Source organism: Rhincodon typus, chromosome 8 (assembly GCF_021869965.1).
Source record: "Rhincodon typus isolate 14 chromosome 8, sRhiTyp1.1, whole genome shotgun sequence".
In the NCBI taxonomy this organism is placed as follows: domain Eukaryota; kingdom Metazoa; phylum Chordata; class Chondrichthyes; order Orectolobiformes; family Rhincodontidae; genus Rhincodon; species Rhincodon typus.
This window is the reverse complement of record NC_063339.1, coordinates 55,904,410-55,929,845: the sequence shown is the minus strand read 5'-3', so window position 1 is coordinate 55,929,845 and position 25,436 is coordinate 55,904,410. Positions and strand designations below refer to the sequence as shown.

General features: G+C 37.4%; 1 protein-coding gene across 1 annotated transcript in view; it reads left to right on the top strand.

The window, feature by feature from the left end:
* The window catches only part of akap6 (A kinase (PRKA) anchor protein 6), a 366,422-nt gene extending 344,243 nt beyond the window's left edge, over positions 1–22,179 (top strand). Inside the window, exons 14-16 of the mRNA XM_048600427.1 lie at positions 13,360–17,070; positions 19,349–19,489; positions 21,127–22,179. Coding sequence (XP_048456384.1) covers positions 13,360–17,070; positions 19,349–19,489; positions 21,127–21,183 — 3,909 coding nt within the window. The 3' untranslated portion in view covers positions 21,184–22,179. The remainder of the gene's footprint in view (positions 1–13,359; positions 17,071–19,348; positions 19,490–21,126) is intronic.
* The last annotated feature ends 3,257 nt before the right edge of the window (positions 22,180–25,436 follow it).

Sequence of the window (25,436 nt, the reverse complement as noted above, 5' to 3'; positions counted from 1 at the left end):
TCTGCTCCTATGATGCTGCTTGGCCTGCTGTGTTCATCCAGCCCTGCACCTTGTTGTCTCGGATTCTCCAGCATCTGCAGTTCCTACTATCTCTGGTTCACTAATGTCCTTTAGGGAAGGAAACTGCCATCCTTACCTGCTCTGGCTGACATGTGACATGTTGCCCTCTGAACTTAACTGCCCTCTGGACAATAAATGCTGCCTAGTTAGCGACACCCTCCTCCCATGAATGAATATAAAAAAATAACCACCTTATTTACATACCTTTTTGAAATTTCTAATATCTAATAGCAAATAGAAATTTTATTTATACATCTATAGATCTAGTGCATACAAACAGCTGCTACAAAATGTCATTAACATTTATTATCTTGTTTCATTATAGCAGTTTATTATTGTTAAAACATAAAAGCTTGTTAAAGTAGCTATTGTAGTTACTTATTACTTGATTTCTATAAGGTGCAAGGTCAGCATAATAGTAATGTTTTATTTGATTAAACTGATTGATTGAACAGTTGTGCTTTTACCATGTAATAACAAACCAAGTTAGTCATTAGTGTTTCCTTTATCAGCATGCAGAGAATAAAACCCAATCTAATAAAAAAAATCATTACTGTAGATGTACAACATATCTAAGCAATTGTTAGATTTGCCTTTATATTAGATTTACAATCATTATCTGGTCATTATGAAGAAACCTTTTTTGCCATGAATAAAGCGAGAAATAAAAAAAAACTGGCTAACATACTTCCTTAATCAATCCAAGATTCTTCACTTCGATTAGTTTCAATGGGATAGATTCGTGCTGTGTTGATTGAGAATTTGTTGTGAAAATCTGTTACTGGAATTAAAGATAATTGAATATTAAATTAACAACATAATTCCAATTTCTTGTTTTAAATTACATGTAGGGCAAAATAAATACTTGTATGTAGCATTTCTGCAAATACATTTACCTTTCACAAATGGGGTAAAATTGCACAATTAACATATTCATACAAAATTTGGCTGCTATTTTAATAGTCAATTTTGAAGCAAATTAGTAAATGCCTATGTCATATAAATCTAATGATGTTAATATTACACATTGTAATTTCAAGGCAACATTTACATAAATTTAGGTATAGTAATCCTGTTGCTGGCAACCTTTCTTTTGAATCAGGAGTGTATGTAAAAAGATCTAAATTGTATTTATAGTGCATGTACATGAATAGACAATGTGTGGAAGTGCAGATAACCAAGTGGAAATGTGGTGCTTTGGTGACCAAGGAGATCTAGTTCAAAAAGGATAGGACTGGGTACTAAATATTCGTGAATACAAGGTGTTCATGAAAGGTGGAGAAGGAAAGAAAATTGGAGGGTTAGCAGTATTGATTCAGAAGAATGTTACAGTGTAGGAGAAAGAGGATGTTCTGGAAGGGTTAACAGCAGATCTATTTGGTTAGAGTGAGGGAACAATATTACGGTATTGAGTGTATTTTGCAAGCCACCCTGTAATGTGAAACACATAGAAAAACAACATTATAAGGAAATTAACTCACAGGTACAAACATTATTTAGTAGGCCATGATTGTGGGTATAGTGTACCTAAAGTATAATGAACATTTTTAACATGTGATTCCAAAATTTGTTTCTTTTTAAAAGAGGGCTAATACAGTCAAAAGTGATTGTGGGTGCAAACTAGTGGCTGTCTGCAAAGAGAGACCCACCAAATGTCACACTGCCAGATGCAAAGGGACATTCAAAGAGAGAAAGAGGCAACTCAAATAGTTTGCACTGTAATCTTTTGTGTCTAGAGAGAAATGGCCAATTGCTGATGATCTCAACAGCAAACCACTCCCTGCAAATTATGCCTCAAACTGCAGATACTGCATTTTTGCCTTTGTAGAATTCACAAGGACAGGGGTTAAAAAACCTGTTGCAGTTCTACTGGAGTATATTAGTGGGACTGATCACCTTGTGTGTACCAGCCTAGGTTTGAGCACTAGCATTGCTGTGAAGGTTGCAGTTGAAGAACTATCCCCTTGTTGTCCTTGTGTTACAGAAAAATATCTTCTCTGACTCTAGGTGCCATAAGTCAGCTAGCTATTTGCTAAGCAAAAGGAAGCAGGCCAACAAAGTGACTGTCTCACTCTGAATATTGATATTCAATCATGGTCAAAAGGAATTAGAATTACAGAATCTCAATCATTCTGCAAAGCTGAGGATTGTGAAAATGACTTTTCAACTCCTCATGTCAATGCTACCAATAACTACAATAGTTGCAATGTTCAAATACCTATTCTTTGTGAACAATTCAGAGACTGATCTGTATATCTTTTTCAAAAGTCTTTTATCTTCTTGAGTTCATCTCTAATTTCTAATCTGTCTCATGTGTTGCATTACAAATCCTTCTCGCATTTAGTAATTAATTTGTTGACTGTGGAAAGCCTGGTTAATTGTCTCCTTTTAAACATAAGTTCATGTGGTCTGGGGATAATGAATACACAATGGAAGGGATCCTTTTCTGAGTTAATCGTATTGCAACCAACTGAGGGTGTGGATCCAATTTAACCCTCCTCATTCAGAAGCTTAATAGTTTGAGGTACCCTATGTGGAAACAAAACAAATCAAAGAATCTCACCCAGGGTCTGGTCATAACAGTATAATTGTCACCTGTAATTTTTCTAATTTATATAATAGGATTATGATAGTAAAAAAGGCAGAAAAGGGGAAGAATTTCTTAGCTTTGCTCAGGAGAATTGTATAGATTGTATTGGATCAGGAATCATAAGGAGAACATTTCAGGGACTGCGTTCATAAAAGATTTAAGTGAGCTTTAGAAAACAACAAAAAGCAATTCAGAGTCAACATAATCAACAAGAGACTGTTAAGTTTCATTGACATGAAAATGGTCCTGGTCTAGATAAGGTGAAATCAAGTATTAGCAGGCAAGGTTGTTTAAGAGCAACAGGCTGCCTTTATATAGATGTTTGGGTACATTACTACAAGGAAGAAAGATAAGGCAAATAAAGTGAAAGCTCCAGAGATGACAGAAAAGATAAAGAATAAATTAATGCAGAGAAAGGGGTATATATGATAGGTATCAGGTACAAAAAACAAATGAGAAGCATGCTGAACATAATAAAATCTGAGTGGAAGGGAAAGAAGGAGGAAGAGAAACAAAGACAGAGTACGATAGGGGCCTTCTTGTGGCACAGTGGTAGCGTATGTCCTGCTGGACCGGGAGGCCCAAATTCAAGTCCCATCTGCTCCAGAGGTGTGGATAACATCTCTGAACAGGTTGGTTAGAAAAATGGATTAAATTAAAAAAAGAGAGACTACAGGTAACTAGCAGAAAGCTCTTCTATAGTGCAATGGAATTCATGGTTTCAAAAAATTTAATTTTTTCATACAGACCATAATTGAAAAGGGAAATCCAAATTAAATAACTCTACAGAGACCAGAATTCCAACACCAAGTCACCCTTTATCCACACATGAACAGTCCTTGACTATAGTACTGGCTCATACAAAGTCATGCACCAGAGTGTCAATATTCCTAACATTCAACCTTTTTATGTCAGCCAGGGTTCCCTGATTGGACCAGATTAACAGCCCCAATCAGGGAATTCATATTCTATGAGACAAACTCTCTCAGTTGCTTAGGAAGCTAAGATTGAAACTAAAATTGGAAACCAGCTTCTGACGAGACTGAAATTGATTGAAATCGCATATATGGGGACTCAGAGCTATCACTGCTCAGATTACAATTGCAGTATTGTAGTACAGATAGGTTGAAGAAGTCAGAGGCTATAAGCAAACAAAGGTTAGATCTATTTCTACATGAAGGTCTCACATGTATCATCCTTTCAGGTAATGATATAGTCTATAGGTATTTGTAGAACATAAATGTAATCGGTCAGTACTCCAGATTGGATGTGGACACTTCCCCATTGGCCAGCATGCTTCCAGAGCTCATTAGGAGTCAATTTAGTACAATCCAGTGTTTATGAGATACAGCTCATATTCTTCTTCAATTGTATGGGCTCCTTTGTTCTTCACCTTCATAGTTGGTAACAGATTGCCCTTAGATGAATTAAATAGATAATAGACCTCTCCTAATTCTTGTTTTGTGCCAACTTATCCTGCGTATGCAGGTTACATTAGAAGAACACACAAGGATTTGTGCTTCTATTCTTGAATGAAGAAATTGGGAAAAGCAGTAGGGAAGACTTGGCAGTGCTGTTCCTGTGGTAGGGTAGTGTAGACCTGTGCAAAAAGTAAGAGAGATGTGAATGAAAGTCTTACTTTTTCATCTTGCCATGACCTGGGTGCAAAGCTGACGGTGCACTCCTCTCTCCACTGCCACCAGTGTTTACTTGGGTATCCAGGAGTCATTACATGGGGAAAGGTCTTCCATTCTGCTATATCAGTAACTCCTCAGAACCATTTACAAAATATTAGGCTAAAGCATTCTCAGCAATCTTCAGCCAGAAGAGCCAAGCGGATGATACATCTTGGCAACTTCTAGTAGTCCCAGCATTACTGACACAAGTCTTCAGCCAATTCGATTCACTCTATGTTATATCAAGAAATAGGTGGAGGCACTGGATACCACAAAGGCTATGGGCCATAACAACATTCCAGTACTGAAGACCGATGCTCCAGAACTTGCATTCACTTAGCCAAGCTCTTCCAGAATGATTACAACTCTGGCATCTACCCGACAATGTATAAAATTATCCAGGTATGTCCTTTACAAAACAAGCAAGATAAATCCAACCTAGCCAATTACTGCCCATTTTGCTCATCAGTAAAGTAATGGAAGGTGCTATCAAGCAGCACCTGCTCAGCAATAACCTGTTCACTGATGTCCAGTTTGGGTCCTGACCTCATTACAGTCTTTGTTCATGCATGGACAAAACAGCTGAATTCCAGGAGTGAAATGAGAGTGACAGCCCTTTACATCCACGCTGCATTCGACCGAGTGTGACATCAAGGAGCCCTGGAAAAACTGGAATCAATGGGTACTGGCGGCAAACTCTTTGCTGGTTGGAGGTCAGCCATCTCAGCTCCAAAACGTCTCTGCATGAGATCCTCAGGGTAGTGTCCTGGGCCCAACCATCTTCAGCTGCTTCATTAATGACCTTCCCTCCATCATAAGGCCAGAAGTGGGGATATTCACTGATAATTTCACAATGTTCAGTACCATTCATGACTCCTCAGATACTCAAGCAGTCCATGTTCAACTGCAACAAGTTCTCAACAATATCCAGGCTTGGGCTGACAAGTGGCAAGTCACATTCATGCCACACAAATACCAAGCTATAACCATCTCTAATAAGAGATGATCTCGTAGATGTCCTTTGATATTCAATGTGATACTATCACTGATTCCCTGACTATCAACATCATTGGGTTACCATTGACCAGAAGCTCAACTGGACTTGCCATAAACACAGTGGCTACAACAGCAGGTGAGAGGCTAGGAATACTGAGGCAAGTAACTCACTTGCTAACTCCCCAAAGCCTGTCCACCATCTACAAGGTACAAGTCAGGAGCCTGATAGAATACTGTTCACTTGTCTGGATGGGTGCAGCTCCAACAACATTCCAGAAGTTTGACACCATCCAGGACAAAGCAGCTTGATTGGTTCCACACCCACAAGCATCCACTCTCTCCGCTGCCAATGCCCAGTAGCAGCAGCAAAATGCACTGAAGAAATTCACCAAGGCTCCTTAGACAGCACCTTCCAAAACCGTGCCCACTTCCATCTAGACTGACAAGAGCAGCAGATGCATAGGAATACCACCACTGGCAAGTTTCCCTCCAAGCCACTCACCATCCTGACCTTGTCCACCCGGCATCTCCACATCATGTTTTCTTTAGAGTAGAAAGCTGAGCAGTGAGCTAATTGAGGTCTACAAAATTATAAGAGACATGGGTAGGATGATGAGGAAGCAGCTGTTCCCTCTTAGTTGAAGCAACACACTTTCTTGACTTGAACTATAACATGGTTTCTTTACTGTTTTCCTGGGTCAAAATCATGGCACTCACTCTCTAACAGCACTGTTTACAAGGGGTCAGTTAATTCGATTGACTGGCTGTTTTGTCATGCAGAGTAACATCAACAGCATGTGTTCAATTCCCACACCGATTAAAGTTACCATGAGGGACACCCATTCTCAATCTCTCCCCTCAGCTGCAGAGTGGTGACCCTCAAATCACCACCAGTTGTCTCTCTCCAACAAGAGAGCATACCTGTGGTCTACATTTTTACCTCATTTTTTAGGTAGCACAATCATGATAAGTTTCAAACAATTTTGACAAATAAATTCCATCAATTTCTCCATGATTCTTCAAATTTTATTTGCAAATCATGAACATTGAACAATTCAGTAAGTTATCATTCACAAACAGTTCAATATTTGCTGTGGATGAACTTAATTCAAAATAATTAAAACCAAGGAAACTCTGCAAAAAAATTACCTAATGTTGTCTCATGCAAATATTATCAAATAACATGAATAAAAAGTGAGAGTCATCAAAAAAAATGATCCCAATTTGATGATTTAAAGATTCAAGTCATGAACAAAACAGGATCTATTTTAGATTGCTATAGGTATCTGGTCAATTGAATGATCAACGTGGATGACCTCCCAACGACATTGTTTTGGCATCTGAACCATTTGTGTTGTTGGATGTAATTTCATTATTGAAGACAACTGATAACTTGTTAATGTAAGTCACCAAGCTCATTATGCCAGCAGAAAATGCAAGAGGACTGCCATTACTTAAAGGCTGTTTATATCGCCTAAATGAACTGTGCACCTTTTAATTGTTCAGCATTAGAAATTTGTTCCACTGCCCTTGAAGAGCCCAACAGCAGCTGGGGCACCTGCTTTTTTTATATTCACTCATGGAGTGTGGGCACCATTGCCTGGCCCGTAATTAATTGACTGTCCCTAGTTGCCCTTCAGAAGATGATGGTGAGCTGCCTTCTTGATCTGATGCAATACTCAAAAGTCCTGCCATTCATTGAATACTCCCTTGTCTTGTTACTTCTTCCAAAGTGCAACACCTGACAATTTTCGGGGTTAACTTCCATCTACCAGTGATCTGGTAATCTGACCATTTATCTATATCATCCTGTAACTGAATATTATCTTCCTCACTCACCACATGGCCAAACTTCATGTCATCCACAAACTTACTTATCATCCACCCAACATTCTTCTCTATATTGTATGAACAATAAGAAACCCAGCACTGATCTCTGTGGTATATCACTGGACACCAGCCTCTGTCACCTATAACTAAGTCAATTTTGAATCCATCTTGTCAAGTTACCCTGGATACCTGATCAATGGTAACCTGCAGGATAGAGGGGTAGAACAGTTCTGAAGAAGAGTCATATCAGATTCGAAACATTAACTCTCTTTCTTTCACCACAGATGCTGTCAAACCGGCTGAGTTTCTCCAACATTCTCTGTGTTTGTTTCAGGGTAGTGGAAGTTCTGGAATATGTGGTTTAAATATAATTTGCCAGTGATTAGTCTAAGCTTGAATATTGTCCAGGTATAAAGACACAGACTGCTTCAGTGCTGAAGAATTGTGAATGGTAAAATTTTCCATGCACATATCCATTTCTGACCTTATAATCGAGGGGAAGGCATTGATGAAGCCATTGAAGAATGCCCGCAGTCATGCCCTATGACTGAAATGAATGGCCTACAAAGACAACTTTCATCTTGGTACGTCTGCAACCTTTTGAGTTTCATCAATATGTTTGGACAAGGCTGTAATTTTTTTTCAGATATTCACTCATGGGATGTGGGCATCTCTGGCTAGGCCAGCAATTATTATCTATCTCTAATTGCCCAGAAGGTGGTTAAGTGTCAACCACATTGCTGTGGGTCTGGAGTTGCATGTAGGCTAAACCAGGTAAGGATGATGGATTTTCTTCCCTGAAGGAATTAGTGAACCAGATGGGTTTTTCCAACAATCAACAACAGCTTCATGATAATCGTTCGACTCTTAACTTCAGATTCTTCATTGAATTTAAATTACACCATTTTCCGTGGCAGGATTTGAACGCAGGTCCCTAGAATGTTAATTGTATTTCTGGATTAATGCCACTAAGCCATTGTCCCCACTTAATTGTTTGGACCCATCTTGCCAAATTAGACTTCCCTAATGAAATCAGGAATTGCAAGGGCCTGGCACAACTTAAACTAAGCACCGCAGAATATGTTATTGTTGAGGAAATGCTACTTGATAGCACAGTCAATGACCCTTTCCATCATTTTCCTGATGATTAAAAGTAGACTAATGGAGCAGTAATTGGCCAGGTTGGATTTGAGCTTTCTGTGGACATGATATTCCTTGGCAATTTCCCACATTGTTAGGTATATTTCACTGTTGTAGATGTACTAGAACAACTTGGCTAGAGCTGCAATTAGTTAGGGAGCACAAGTCTTCAGTACTGCTGCCAGAATGTTGTCAGGGACCATAGGCTTTGTAATATTCAGTGCCTTTCAGTATTTTCTTATTTAGTGGAGTGAATTAAACCTGCTGAACCCCAATTTCTGTGAGGCTGGAGACCTCAGGAGAATGTTGAAATAAATTATCTTTGTTGCTTCTCGCTGACATGATTGCAAAGCCTTTTCTCTTGTACTGAAGGCGGTAACTTCATATCTTTGGAGATGGGAATATTTGTGGAGACTCCTCCTCCAGTTAGTTGTTTAATTGTCCATGACTATTCATGACTGGGTATGGCAGTACTGTGGGGGTTTGAAATGATTCACACATGCTGGCAGAGCTGCATCTGTTGCTTTTATTTTAATTAAACATGATTGTCTTTGATGTGTTCCTTTTAATAAGTTAGTGCAAATCCTTAATGAATCCATATTTGTCCAAGCGACTGTTTATTTTGTCCCAACTAACTTCTCTAAAATCTTTTCCACTGCCATGATTAAATTGACTAGACCGTAGTTGCTGAGTGCAGTCCCCCAGTACTACCCTCTGTCTAAGGATGCTTGGAAGATTACGGTTAACACTGTTACAATTTCCATCCTTACTTCTTCTAGTTTTCTTGGATGCAACCCATCTGATGCTGTGACTTATCAACTTCAAGTAAAACCAGTCTTTCTACTCCTTCCCTTTATTTATTTAGCCCACACTGTGTCTCAACTATGCCCTCTTCCATCATGACTTTGAAGCATCTTCTTCTTTAGTAAAGATAAAGTATTCATTTCATGTCTCAACCATTCCCTTTGTCCCCATGTGTTGATCCAGTTTCCTCCCTAATTAGAAACCGAAAGAACTGCGGATGCTGTAAATCAGGAACGAAAACAAAGTTGCTGGAAAAGCTCAGCAGGTCTGGCAGCATCTGTGAAGGAAAAAATAGAGTTAACGTTTTGGGTCTGGTGAGCCTTCCTCAGAACTGGGGAACAGAAAAGTGTTCTGAGGAAGGGTCACCGGACCCGAAACGTTAACTCTTGTTTTTTCCTTCACAGATGCTGCCAGACCTGCTCAGCTTTTCCAGCAACTCTGTTTTTGGTTCTCCCTAATTAGTCCCACTTCTCCTTTTAATGTCTTTTGCTGTTCAGTATCAGTAGAAAATCTTTGGATTCATGGTACCTCTGAACCTCTTCCCATTCTCTTTCATTCTTTTATCTCCTTTTTCACTTCCATTAAGCATTTTCCATTTTCAGTCTGATTCTCACCTGTATTATCAATCTGGCAACAACTATACACATTATATTCCTCTATCACCTTACTCCTTTTCTCTTCCATTATCTAGAGAGCCCAGGCTATGGTTACACTGTATTTGCCTCTTGAGAATGTACTTCAGCTGTACCCGAGTCTCCTCATTACAGTGAACCCATCACTCTGTTGTAGATTTGCATAGCATTCTTTGATTCCATACTACCTGGGGTAGATTTGTCCTTACACCAACGAAATCAGCTTTCCTCAATTCATAACTTTTACCGCTTTTCCTAATTTTTGTTGCTTTTATTTAGCTTATCTAAATCTATTATCGTCACTGTGGTGTTCCACATAATAGTTGCAAATATTTATCATCAGTAATTCCTTACGTTGTAATTCTTCATGTAGCTGAAAATATGCCAAATTATCATCTGTGTTTTCTAGTTTATGTTAAAGCCTAAATGAGTGAATCAAGAAAAATATTACACTTTGCGAGGAATTAAGAAAACTGTTAAGAAAGCTGGAAAGAAAATAGTTCACAAGAAACCTATTTTGTGCTTTTTCTTTTTTAAAAAATTAATTCTACTGTGGTAGTGGGACATTTTTGAAATAGTCGCGTCATTATGACAAATAATTGGGAGCTTGTAATTTTTCTTTGTCAAATTGTGTGATTTTGAGTTGCATGTCAATAATGTTGCAGCATCTGTGAATTTACTGCTGGATGCATATGGCTATTTATTTACAAACTTAGTCAGCAAATGAAACCATTATAAATAATGGTTTACGATTGTCATTATTTTAAAGATGCATGATTCCATTTTACCTTGATGCAAAGTGCAATAAACATTGATGGGCAGTATTCTCAAATTGACTGCTTGAACTTCAAAATGGGAAATATTGTGATTGCCCAAAGGTCTTCTATTGCTCATTAACTCATATTTATTCTCACTATGGAAGGTTGGTTGATTGTGGTCAACTACAATTGCCACCAACAAATGTGCCTTTTTAAGAGGTTTCTATAAAGAACTAGGAAAATAACATTCATTTTTCAAACAGTCAACACAATTGTATATAATATGAATTACTGATTTTAATCTCTATATTTTTACATTTATTATGCACTTTATCTGTAAATAAATTTATATCAAAATCATATATATATAATATATAATACAATTTCAATCATATATGCAAAATCATCAGATGCTACTAGCTGTTTTTTCCATCTTTTCTGTTTTAAAATCATCCAACTTAGTGATCTGTTCCATCTTTTACACTGGCAGATCTATTAGGCAGGCAGTCCTTTGACCAAAGCCCTATCGTCATGTTTGGAAGCATGTGATGTTACTTCTTCTAGAATATTGACATTCTCCAAATGTTTTACCACAAACTCCAAGTTATTGAGAAGAACAAACTGAAAGGCTTGTGCTTTTTGCTCTGGATGGTTTAACTGCCTCCAGAGCGTCCTGTTCTATCTATGTGAAGGCCTGGATGCTTGCTGATTTTCTTCCTTTCTGTCATTATGGATCATTTTGTCCTGTGAAAGGAGAGGGATTGTAAATGAGTAGCTTTTGAAAGGAAACTTTCATTTGTGTGGGGCTTCCTTGTAATGTGTAGATGCTGAGAGGGAGAAGAAAGAAGCTGCAGATGGAATGAAATAGTGTCTGTGTGAAGAATATGGTTTAATCGTACAGTGAGAAAGCAGTTATCAGATAAGGTTATTGTTTGACATTTGCTACCAGTTGAATGCTATTCAAGCCTGTTGTTAAGGCAACAAGCAAAGAACTCTTATGGCATAAGGGTAGTGTCCCAACTTCTGGGTCAGAAGGTTCAGATTCAAGTCCCACTGCCCAGACATGTGTCATAACAGGTCGAAACCAGGTGATTTGAATAAAAAGGAGACAAGCAACAGGTTTAGCAACTGGAACGAGAAAACTGGAAGATTATTAGGATAATGTAATGTGCTGTTAAAACAGAGACTTGAGCATCTGTATTCATCATTGCTGCTCCAGTCAGGTTACTGAATTACTTAATTATTTGAATCCAGATCCTGTGGTGACATGCCATGGGTTCACTACCATTATACAATCTGTTATAAAATTTGTAATTGTAGCTACTTTCCATCAAATTCGGAGCGATCAGGACAAATTTGATAGGAGAAACTGTTCGCATTAGTGGAAGGATCAGAATTGGAGAACACAGAATTAAAGCAGTTGACTAATGGAAAGCAGTGCCCAAGAGTGTGGTTGGAGCTAGTTCAACAGTGGCAGTCAAAAGGCAATTGATCATTATCTGAAAAGGAAATATTTGCATGGTGACAGGGCTGTGGACAGGGAGGGGATGTGGAGTGATGGATAGGTGAATTGCTCCTGCAGGATAGCATAGACACAACTGAATGGCTTCCTGTGCTATGACCGTTCCATTATTCTATAATATCCCATATTTGTCCTCTCCTCTTGAATGAGGACCTCAACAACAACATAACTTGTTTTTTTTATTTTGTATCTTTAATGTAATAAGATATTTCCACGTGCTTTGCAGAAACTTTATAAAACAAAATATAACACTGAGCTGCATTGAGACATGTAATCAAAGGTGTGGGTTTTCAGGAATGTTGTAAAGGAGAAAATAGAAGCAGAGATGTTTAGGGACGGCATTCCAGAGCTTTGAATGAAGATTGCTGAGGACAATGCTACAAATTGCGGAGGGATTAAAATCAGGGTGCTGAAGAGGCTGAAATTGGATGAATGCAGAATATACAGAGGGTTAAGTTGTGAGTCTGGAAGAAATTGCACAAATAAAGGGGTAAGAGGCCAAAGAATGATTTGAAAACAAGGATGAAAATTCTCTGTGGATTTGTCTGCACATCTGGGAACTGGCTTCTGACTTCAGAATTCTGATGCTTATGTTAAACTTGTATAGCACGCTGATTCAGTCCCAGCTGGTGTATTGCATCCAGTTCTGGGCACCATACTTCAGGAACGATGTGAAGACATCAGAGAAAGTGGAGAAAAGATTCAGAAGATTGCGTCCAGTGTTAAGGAACTTCATCTACTAAAAGCAAAAGAGTGGCATCAGGTAAATTGTTCCTTTCGAAAGCTGGCACAGACAAGATGGGCCAAGTGGCTTCCTCTTGTACTATGATCATCCACTGTTTTGTGATTCTGCTTCCATCAAAGCAACAGGATTGTAATTGAGAAGAATTCACACTTCGAGCAACATTGAAAAGGCTCATAAAAAAATTCTTGTTTACAGGAGAGCAAGATAAACGTCACCAACACAAAGAGGTGGGCAGCTTATTAATCAAATGTTTATAAGGGCCAATAGTTAAAATGTTCTAGGCTTTGCATTAATAATATTGAATTGACATGCCACCTGCACCACTCATAGCGCTTGCAATAATCACTGCCAATTATACTTTTCCCTGTAAATTTATGAAAATGTATCCCTTAGAAATAAATATGGAAGTCCATGTAAATGTGATGAGGTATATGGATTATTTAATATTTTGCAAGCGTGGACATAGCTTTGTTTATGATTTGATCAGGCAGATTTTAGTAAAACAGTTCATTAGAAAAAGGATAGCATGGTTTTAAGATACCGGCTGCATAAACCTTGAAGCAAAAATCAAATCTAAAAGCTCATTTCATTTTTGTTCTCTTTTAGGACTCCTTAAGTTGTGTTGAACCTGGTCTAATGGATCTGAATATTTTGCTTGAAGATTCACTGGAATGGGATGAAATGGACATGAGTAACAATCTGATTGGTATCCAAGATGAAACAGTTGATACTGCATTTGAGGAAAAGGACGTATCAAAATTCTCACCTAGACCCATCAATAATCTTAGTGATGAACTTATGCTAGATCAATATACCAACGGCCCTGGAGAATCACTGTATAGCCCTGGTGAAGTTCCTTCTTCCTGTCCAGTTATCTATCAGGTCTATACCCAACATAATATACAACTCCCTGGGAAAGTTGATACACCATTCTTCAAGAATGCCTCAATTTTTCCCAGTTCAAAGAATTTAGTAAGGAGTGCAAGTAAAGATTCCTCTCTTTCGTCTGATGACTCTTTGCCAGAGCTACTGGATGAGTTAAGTCCATTAAAAAAGGGCAAACCAATATCACTGAAACTTGAGAGTGAGAACGAAATAGTCAGTGAAGATGATGCAGAAACTACAACGAATTCTCAAACCTCCCTGCCAAATCAAATTGATCAAGCTCAAACTGTCAAACAATTGCATCCCCTGATTGAATTAAAACATAAAGACTGTCCAATTAAGTCATGCATTTGCCAAAGACAGGGTTCACTTGTAAAAAAAGAAATGAGGAATGCAGCAAGAATACAAAGAACGAAAAATAATGTAGAATTGTCAAAAAATCTTCAATCACTGTCTCTAAGTAATGAAGGAAACTTACAGCCTCATGATATGAATAATACCCCTTCAAAGGACTTTTCAAATGATCTGGAGGCACAATATGATGTGTTTACATTTTATGACTATTCTTACCTGCAAGGCCCTGAGCTTGAGTTAAATATGACTGTAACTCACTCACTTGAAGAAAAGGTGACTACTGATGGGAATGTGTCCTCTAAACCAAATTCTGCTGAATTTATTTGTGAAAATGGGCTATCAGCTCCTGATTCCAAGCCAGACTGTATTACATCCAAAAAATGCCTGCCAGTAAAATCAGGTGATGCTAACGTTGAGACTTACTATCGCAAAACAGACAATGACAGACTATCTCAAGATAATATAAATGATTCAGGTTTTGCATTTTTGTCTCCGAGGTCATCAGTGGAATCACTTTCAATTGCTGGTGACATATTTCAGCTTGGAACTAACAATCACAAAAATGGTGATCTCCAACGCAGTACTTCCTTAGAGAGCTGGGTTATTCCATATAAAGTCACAGAGGAGCTACATAGCATTCAAGGATCAGGGGATATTATAGGTAGTGATGCAGTTGGGGAGCTAAGTAAGAGGACGTTAGATCTGTTGAAACGTCTAGAAAACATCCAGAATCCCATGAGTCCAAAAATGAAACGTAGTGTTTCTGATATCACATTGCAGAGTAACTCTCTCAAAATGTCATGCACTGGCCAGCTCTCATTTGATGCTGCATCATCAGCAAATGAAGATTCTGCTGCTTCTCTCACAGAATTAAGCAGCAGTGATGAGCTTTCTTTGTGCTCTGAAGATATAATTGTTCATAAAAATAAAATTTCGGACTCTAATGCATCATTCAAAAAACAGGTTAAGCACTCAGTGACTGATGAAGCTGATGTCAATATAAGCATGATTGTTAACGTGTCTTGTACATCTGCTTGTACAGATGAAGAAGACGATAGTGATTTGCTTTCCAGTTCAACCCTTACTCTAACTGAAGAGGAGCTATGCATTAAGGATGATGATGACTCCAGCATTGCTACAGATGATGAAATTAATGAAGAAAGTAATCACATTTTAGATAGGAACTTTATGAAGAATGAATTACACCACTGGATTAAACCAATTTTTTCTGTGACAAAGGAAAAGAAAAAAATGCATCCTGGAGAAAAGGATCAATGCAGGACTGATTCAAATAGTATAAAGTTACCAACCTTCAAAAACATTTCAACACTTTATCCATTTTTAAAGACTTCTGCATTGATGCAGTCTGAGTCCAAAGACTGTAAGAGCACATCATTCCATCCAAAAGAAAGACACCACAAACAAAATGGAGTGGAGACTCTCAGACACTCCTATGGTGACCATTTGAAAGATGATGTAGAGAATGGTAATGTGGAAAAATCTCCATTAAAAGACAAGAAAGAACTAATTGAAGAGATAGACAGTAAGAAATTTCAGTATTTTGAAAAGGAGCATAATACTAGCAAGACCCATAAATCAGGACGTTCAAATGCTGAATTATTTAGTGGAACATATGAGCAGAAAGCAGATGTTCCTTCTACACAGCACATTCCAGTTCCCCAGACCCCCATACAATCTTCACAGAAAGATAAATGGCTTATATGTTTGGAAGACAATGGGACTGCAAACCAACATTTGTCATCATCTACTTTTAACATCAATGAGAAGCCTATTTTCTCAGAGAAACTTGAAAAGAACTGTAATGTTACAGTTTTAGGTGGGAACACAGCTTCTGCAAATGAAGATAAGAAACTTCAACAACATGAAGATTCCAGTGCAGATTTAATACTTAACTGCCGTGGTGATGAATATAATCTGACTAGTCAAGAATCATCTGAAAAATGTTCAGCTCATCTTAAAACAGAAAGCAGACTTTTGGAAGAAGCTGATAAGGATTATATAAATGATATTTCAAATTGTTCCTGTCATTCTAGTGTTCCTCATGGTGTTGATGGTGAAGAAGATAGTTCTGTTCATAATTTTGTGATGGAAATAATTGATATGGCATCAACAGCTCTTAAGAATATATCTCAACATGATTCTGAAATGATGAATCCAACTTCAGTGGCTCAGATCAAGGAAAAAGTATTGGAACATTCCCACCGTCCTTTGCAGCTGCGAAAAGGAGACTTTTATTCTTACCTGTCTATATCATCACATGACAGTGACTGTGGTGAGGTAAACACATGCATTGATGAGAAAAGCAGCACACCTTTGCCTTTAGATTTTAATGAGAAGACCAGGTTAGAAAACAATGATGAAGATGATAACTTGTACAGTGATGATGTTGAAGAACAATCTACCCCACACCGCTCTTGCTTATTTAATTCTACACTTCAAAAGGACAAGATTTCAGATGATAATCTATATCCTTTGACCAAACCTGAACCATTTTTTGACAACAATGCATCGCAGTTGCCAAATGGTAAACTGGACATTATGATGTCAAAAGCTATTCATGTGACTCCAACTAACCAAAATAAATATGGTGGAAATCCAACAGGAACAAACAAAATTACTGAAAGTTCAGATACATTCTTAGGAGTTTCTGATCAAACACATAACACACCTGAAGACAATAAATTTCAATCGGTAGAGTGCCACTTTGAGAAGCCAAACGATAATTCTTTGCTGCCTAAAGCACAGACAGACATTTCTAAGTGTTTGTCAGATAATGAGTCCTTTGTTGCTAGACCTAAAATTGAAATGCTTGAAACTGGTGACCCTCCATTTAAGAGTGAGAGTGATGAAAATCATAAGTCAGTAAAACAATCCCATGAAATACAAATGAATCTGGTGAAGGACTCACAACCAAATGACAGTCATCTTGAAAAACCAGGATTTCCATGTGGATTTCCTGTTTATGAAAATTACCAAATTGAAGATTGCAAAGTCAAACAGAACATTTTCACGAAAGAAAATAATTATGATGGGGACTTCAACTTGTCTCAGAAAGAGGTGGGTTGCAAACTAAATTAAAAATGTATCATTTTATAATTGTAGAAGCTACACTTTCCTTTATTTAGAAAAAAATTGAGAAAAGATTTGTTTTGTTTACTCCTAGCACATTAACAAAGTTTCAGGAATGCAGGTTTATGAAGTCAGCAACTCCTGAAAGTGCAACTATGTGTAACCAGTCACAATAAAGCCTCAATAATTTTTGGAATATTCCTCAAAACCTCGATGAGTTACTTAATTTTAAATAAATTTAATTATTTCAGTGATGTATGATATGTTTGGTAATGACTGACTGACTGAAAATGAAGACATTTTTAATTTGCCCAATAAATTTTTTAATTTAATCTATCATGGGATATGCTAGACACTGGCAAGGCTGGCATTTGTTGACGATCCATAATTCCCCTTGAACTGCATGGATTGCTGGGCCATTTCACTTAAGCCACTTAAATTTCAATTGCATTTCAATAGATCTACAGTCATTTGTAGACATACAAAGTAAGGATGGAAGATTTCCTTTCCTAAACAATATTAGTGAGACGAACGACTTTTATTTTTGCAACATTGAGATCATTTGAAGATCACTGGTCCTGAGTTGAACTTTTAATTTCAGATGTATTAATTTCAGTCAAATTCCAACAGCCGCCAGAATGGGATTTGACGCCATGTCCTCAGACCATGAACCTAGACCTCTAGATTATTAACCTAGAGACATTACCACTATGTCACCTTCTCATCAAGCATCAACATTTTAGAATAAAATAAAAGCAAAGTACTACAGATGCTGGAGATCTGAAATAAAATAAAATGCTGGAGTAATTCATTGGTCTGGCAGCATCCATTGGAGAAAGACATGAATATGAAGCTCAATTATTTGTGTTTCGAATCCACCCAAGATCAGAGGTATTTCTGAAGTATACATTGCTCCTTGGATAGCTGTACTCATTTTCCTAAGATCAACACTCAGTGCCATGCATTGCCACATCTACACACTTGATCTTTCTCCGAATCAGAACTGCCTCATGCTATTTCAGAACTGTGCTGGCCCCCTGTTACATTTCAATCTTTTTCTCATTCGACCCCTAAAAATGAAGCTTTTGTCGTTTCTTCAGATGTTAAAGAGCATAGGTTCCAGCAACTCACAGGTGCCAGCACCCCTCTGGATCCTTCCTTCCCTCCCCTTCCTTCTGACCCCATCTCTTCTTTTAACTCTACCTCTAATAGTGTGTTCACAATAGCCTCTGACCTTCCACTCTCGATGCCAAGTGATCTGTTCTCAGCAAAAGTCTCAGTTCTATCCCCATCTCAATTAATTTTGAGCACAATGTGATGTTGAACTATTCATCTGTCATCACCTCCATGCTTTGGAGAGGTATTCTTTCTCAATTCTACAGATTCTTTGACCCATCTGCAATACTGTCCTTCCATTTGGACGCCTACATCAGGCCTCTTATCTGCCTTCAATCTCTTTAATGAGATCTACCAACATATCATTGCCTGCTTCCCTCACCCATTCTAACCTGGTTCCCTCTGAACTTGCTGCATTCTGTTCTCTCGTGTCTAAACCTGACTTTATCATCACACAGCCAACAAGGGTAGTGCTGTTCTCAGGAAAGTTCTGAGGAAGTGTCACCGGACCCGAAATGTTAACTGTTTTTCCCTTCACAGATTCTGCCAGACCTCCTGAGCTTTTCCAGCAACTTTGTTTTTCTTAGTGCTGTTCTCATCTGGAGTACTGACCACTAGTTTGCACACAATATAAAGCAAACACAGAAAAAAAAATGTTTATAAAGAATATCTCACGATAGGTTGTAATTCAAACTGCACAATTTATTCAATATCAACAGAGTTGAAAGTGTGTTAAGGTTATGACTAAAATATATATTCTACACTTCATCCTCATGCAATCAGGTAAGAGAATATTAATAAAGATGCATATTCTAAATGGCGATAAAATTGCTATGTATATTAAGGTGTTCTAAAATATTATGGTTTTTTAAAATGTGCTGCTTATGTAATTTGAATGATTTCATAGGTGATAGATCTCAGTGTAACTTTAAATTTTAAATAATAAATAAGTTTTAGATATTCACAGTAAATTACTGTGACATTTGAATTTTTAGAGGTCTGTCAGAGAATGTAGGTGGAGAAGGTTTACTTTAATTTTCTTCAATGCATTGCCTAATCACATGGTATGTTTTATATTTGCGAGATGTACATGGGACTTCAGCAAAAACTTCTAATAAATTAAGTGAAACTTTTTTTTTCTAATTTACAGATCCCTAGATCTCAAGAATATACAGCAGGGAATTCCAGGACAACTCAAAGGAGCAAAACCACTGATGCCAAAACTACATCCTGTGTATCCTACCACAGTGAACTTCCAAGCAACGCTCATGCTGCAAGAACTGTACCCAAGGTATAGGATGTGAGTCAAAAAATATTTTTTAAGTGTTTCAAAGATTCCATTCATTAATGTCCACCAGACCAGTCCTTAGAAAGCAACAGATATTTCTATATAGCAAACCAAGCAGTGTCTCAGTGATTCTGTGCTTGCAAAATCTGATACAAAAAAGGCAATTTACATTATCAATTGTTGGATCTTTTCATGAATAATTTTGCAAAACACAGAATAAGATCACAAAAGTTGAAGAAACCTTCCAGTGTTACTCTTTTCTTGATGGGCTTGTCTCCTCTGCAGCTGCCTTGATGCATTCCAGTTTGAAAGCTTTGGGGGGTGTAGCATAAAACTCATCAGTCACATGCCTTCTATCCCATAATCTTGTTTGAAATATAAGCTATAACCTGCATCTGATATGTGACTGCCAGCTATCCACTGTAGTTACCCGCAAAGCTGTGATAGATTATAGAAAACAAAATTTATCAAAAGTTCCGTCCAGGAAGTATTTTGCATGAACATTCAAGCTGAGAATGTTTTGTACAATCTTTGTATTAAATTCTGTAATTATTTCAAATTCCTTTTTATAAGTAATTGCCTTTGATATAATTTATTTTGATAAAAGTATTGTTCATGCACTAAAAAGCATGTAATCGTCTTTGTTAACGACTTCCTTTTATTACTTATTACTTTCTGGATTCAATGCTTACTGCTCTTTTCTTTCTTTTACTTGTCATGTTTCTATATAAATTTAGAGGTCAGTAGCAGCAAAGCAAGATCAAAAGCAAAGGTAACTAGCTAGATTGAGACATTTTTCCTAATTTAGAAGGTGGATAAATGCATGTCCAGAGTGCCTCCTAGAAGTTGTAGAAAGGATGCACATTACATTAATATCTTAAGCTGTATACTGACAGTCATTTCTTCATAATCCTCATTACAAGCTCCTGCTCTTTGCTGCATGGTTTAATTATCCAGACTGACTCCTCACTGTGGAAATCAAACCTTATGGCTGGCCAGATGTTATTGCTTTCATGCTGCCAGATTTAGGAAAACAAAACCTGAAGTTCAAAATATATAAAACAGTGTAGATGTGGAAAAAATTGTTTTTAAGAATGTCCGTAGTAAATTTGACTATTCCATTTTAGGCTCCTTACTTTATCGACACTTTTCATGACTTCAGGTTTTTATATTCATGTCGAGCCCAATGATTGCTGCTTTATGTATTCATTATAACCGGGCTTTGCTTCAATCAATGTTATTTGTATATTGACCTATGTACCTGAGGGTATTGTCTGCATATTGAATATTACAGAAGAGGATAAAAGCAACAAGAAAAGAAAGGTCACACATGATAGCTTACCTCCTCTAATGCAGCTGTTATTAAATAATTATGAAAATCCAACAATGATATAATGGCATTCAATTGATTTTACAATTGTTACACCATTAGATTTTTGATGGTTGGCAAAAAAATTCTCTCATACTGTAAATATTGTCATTTGAAGTTGTCCATTGGTAAATGTGTACTTCCAGTAAATTATGTCACAGATTTATGACAGCAAGTTGTAGCATTATTGTATAGAATATTAATGAGAAAGTATTTATCATTCTTTATTACCACTGATTGCAATATATTTTTGTCTTTTTTTCCCCTCCAGAAATCTGGCTGTAACCTTGCTCCATTTTTGCCCACCTATTCCCAAAGCAGCCTGTAATTTAATTGAACCATCTTCTTCCTCACTGTCATCGAAGACAAATTCCTTCCAAATGCGAGTTTTTCAAGCAGGTGTGGTAATCTGGTTGCTTCTCTTGGTCCTGTGTATGGCAGTTGCTCTCACTCCCTTGTTGGTAATACCAACAGATTGCAGCAAAGTCCGGTATTTTTCTTCTTCATGGACTCCTGTCCTAAGCTACCTCCACGGACCTCCTCCATTCTGATCTGCAGTTTATAATTGTCCTTCTACTTGTGGTGAAGGCATTTTTTTGATATCTGAGAGAATACGACAGAAATTGCAAAGGTATGAAGGTGTAATTTTATGTTAATTCCTGTAATGCATTTCACACTTTGGCATACTTGGGGTAATGTTTGGATTTTATGGGAGAATGCTGTTATCTCAAAAAAAAACACTCATTTGTCAGGACATAAATTCACCTTTCCAAAAAGTGAGCCTTGTTCCATTAAATATGCTAAAGCCAATAAAAGGAGACACAAATATAATTTGATATTTAACTTGAAGTTATGACAAGTGGCATAAAATTTATAAACAGTTAATTTGAAATTTATGTTTAGTCTTGATTATCATACATTGATACATTTAAAGTAGGTAATGTTAAACCAATACCACCATATAATACATAGATCCAATCTATGCAATCCTGATATGTAAAAATCAACCTTATTGTGCTGTGTATTACGATTATCAGTATGATATTGTCGAGTTTTGTCATTCCGGCTTCTTATGATGGGGAAGAGAAGAAATGTTTTAACAATGTGTGCCTTGCTGTATTTCTTACACCTTTTGTTAAAAAGCTGCTTTTCCCAGTTAAAAAAAATGGCTTAAAGAGATGTGGTAGCAAGGTTACGCTATGTATAATTTCTGTACATATGTACAAGAAAATGCTAATCATGTATGATGATATACAATGCTTCTGTGTATTGTGTTACTGTGTCCAGTGATGTGGAAAATATTAAGCCTTAAGCTGTTAGATTGCATGGGTAAATTTAAATTGGCAAATAAAAAAAATACTTTATCAGACAACAAGTGGAGTGAATTATTGGGTTTCAAAGAGGAAACATTTCCTACAGAATAATAGTTAAAAATGTGTAATATCCATCCATCCATCTATCCATCTATCTATCTATCTCTCTATATAATGCTCAGTATTGCCACATCTACTCCCATATATGTCGAATACATTGCAAAGAATCATAGGCTACGACATCCTAAGGAGGAAGAAAATCACGACTTAATATTCATAACATTTATATCTTAATAAACAATAGCTTTAACATTGAAATCAAAGGGAGAAATTTGTGCCCCACTATGCAAGAATAGAGTTAAAGTAGCTCAGCAAAGACTTCCTATCACATTCCTGCTGGATTCTTAGTCATTGCTTGTCTTTTCAGTAGGTGGAGATGCCTAACTTAGATGCAAACCTCATTAGTATGCTAATCAAGCCATAGATCTCTGAGGCACTTTAATGATTTACTATGGAGGGAGGTAAGAAAGGGCCCACGAGGCAGGTCAAAATCTTTTCTCTGTGGTGTTAGGAGGTGTAGACTGTTCCACTGAGCTCCACAAAGCAAGTCTGGTCGTCTGCTATCCCAGGATCCCCTCTCCCATTCTAAAAGTGGCCTCAGTTGCCACTCCAATTTACCTTGCTTTTAGAAAGCAAACTCAAGGCCAAACAGTGCTTTGTCCAAAACCTGACACTTGTCTATTTGCACCATTTTTGGGCTCAATGGCCTAGAGCAGTTCAATAAATGTGAAATTATTGTGATTAATTTGCCTTTTGACTTTAGTAGGTTTAGGTAATCTGTGGAGCTTACTTTGTTTTTAAAAATGTGTGAGATGTTAAGATGTAATTGGCATGACCACAACTCCACAGTAATTAAATGGACTCATTTATTAAAATTATTTTGTACTGGTTGAGCATTTGGAACAGGAAGTTTTAAGTATATATTTTTAAATAACTCTGATTCATACATAAGAAATATTGTAATATGCTGTCAGAATCTGTTTTGGCATTGTATTTGCTAAAAGTACCCACTTCTACATTTCTATTTGCATATAATTCTATAAAGTACATTTTAATTAATTTGTAAAATAGCATTGCAAGTATTGAAGGCAAAAAATGTGATAAATAAATGACTGAGAATATTACTATAATTAATAGAGGAGTTGAAACTTTCGAGAATGACCCTAAAGCTGAATCTATTCAGCCAAATGCTCTGAAATGCCATATTTATAACAGCAGTTGGAAGCAGTGAAGTGGGGAGTTCTTGTCACAAATATTTACTGTTAGGGGGATTCACGAGACTTTAAAGTGCCACAGACCAAGAATATTTTAGATAAAATTGACATTACATTTGACTTTTGAACATGTGTTAAATTAATGGATAAGGGATAATTAATTTCATATTTTTTTGGCTGCACTTATGAAAACACTTGGTCAAACAATTTAAACTTGAAACAGCAGGTGTTTACTTGCAGAATTAGGGTGAAGTAGAAAAGTGGAAAATAAATGCAAGAAGTATAATATGGGATTACCAAAAACTCCATGTTATTCCAACTGGGGTATTATGTTCATTGCATTTAGAGCACATAAACAGGCCATTGACTCATGGGCTCTATGTCTGTGTTTTGCTCTAGAGAAGCTTCCTCGTCATGTCACCCTATCAACGTATTCTTTCTTTCTTATTTATAACCTACCTAGTTCCCTTGAAATGAATCTTTTCTACTCACCTCAATTATTTGTGAAAACAGGTGAGATGACTGCTGTTACTTCTTAGAGGTAATATGATTACTTTCCACAACTTATGTTAGCAGACTAGTTGAAAAGATAAAAGACCAGAATTTACAAGTTGCCTGTTGCCACAACATTGAAAATAATTGTTACAAAATAACTGCAGGAAAAGATATTCATAATCATGTGGATAAGCTCAGAAATTAAATCAGCAGCAAGAACTGATTAGGGATCGTCAGCATGGCTTTGTGTGCGGGAAATCGTGTCTCACTAAATTGATTGAGTTTTTTGAAGAAGTAACAAAGAGGATCTATGAGGGCAGCACGGTGGATGTGATCTATATGGGCTTCAGTAAGGTATTCAACTAGGTTCATCATGGTAGACTGGTTAGCAAGGTTAGATCACATGGAATAGAGGGAGAACTAGCCATTTGGCTCGAAGGTAGTGGACAGAGAGTGGTGGAGGGTTGCTTTTCAGACTGGAGGCCTGTGACCAGTGGTGTGCCACAAGGATCCGTGCTGGGTCCACTGCTTTTCGTCATTTATATAAATGATTTGGATGTGAACATAGGAGAAGTGGTTATAAGTTTGCAGATCTTACCAAAATTGAAGGTGTAGTGGACAGTGAAGAAGGTTATCTCAGAGTACAACAGCACCTTGATCAGATGGGCCAATGGGCCGAGGAGTGGCAGATGGAGTTTAGTTAAGATAAATGTGAGGTACTGCATTTTGGAAAGGCAAATCAGGGCAGGACTTATATACTTAATGGTAAGGTCCTGGGGAGTGTTGCTGAACAAAGAGACCTTGGACTGCAGGTTCATAGTTTCTTGAAAGTGGAGTCGCAGGCAGATAAGGTAGTGAAGAAGACATTTGGTATGCTTGCCTTTATTGGTCGGTGTATTGAGTATAGGAGTTGGGAGGTCATGTTGGGCTGTACACGACATTGGTTAGGCCATTTTTGGAATACTGCGTGCAACTCTGGTCTACTTGCTACAGGAAGGATGTTGTGAAACTTGAAAGCGTTCAGAAAAGATTTACAAGGATATTGCCGGGGTTGGAGGGTTTGAGCTGTAGGGAGAGGCTGAATAGACTGGGGCTATTTTCCCTGAAGCCTTGGAGGCTGAGAGGTGACCTTATAGAGGTTTATAAAATCATGAGGGGCATGGATAGGGTAAATAGACAAAGTATTTTCTCTGAGGTGGAGGTAGTCCAAAACTAGACTGCATAGGTTTAAGGTGAGAGGGAAAAGATTTAAAAGGGACCTAACGGGCAACTTTTTCACACAGAGGGTGGTGCATGTATGGAATGAACTGCCAGAAGAAGTGGTGGAGGCTGGTACAATTACAACATTTAAAAGGCATCTGAATGGGTATATGAATAGGAAGGGTTAAGAGGGATATGGGCCAAATGCTGGCAAATGAAACTAGATTTATTTAGGATATCTAGATGCCATGGACGGGTTGGACTGAAGGGTCTGTTTCGGTGCTATATATGTCTATGAC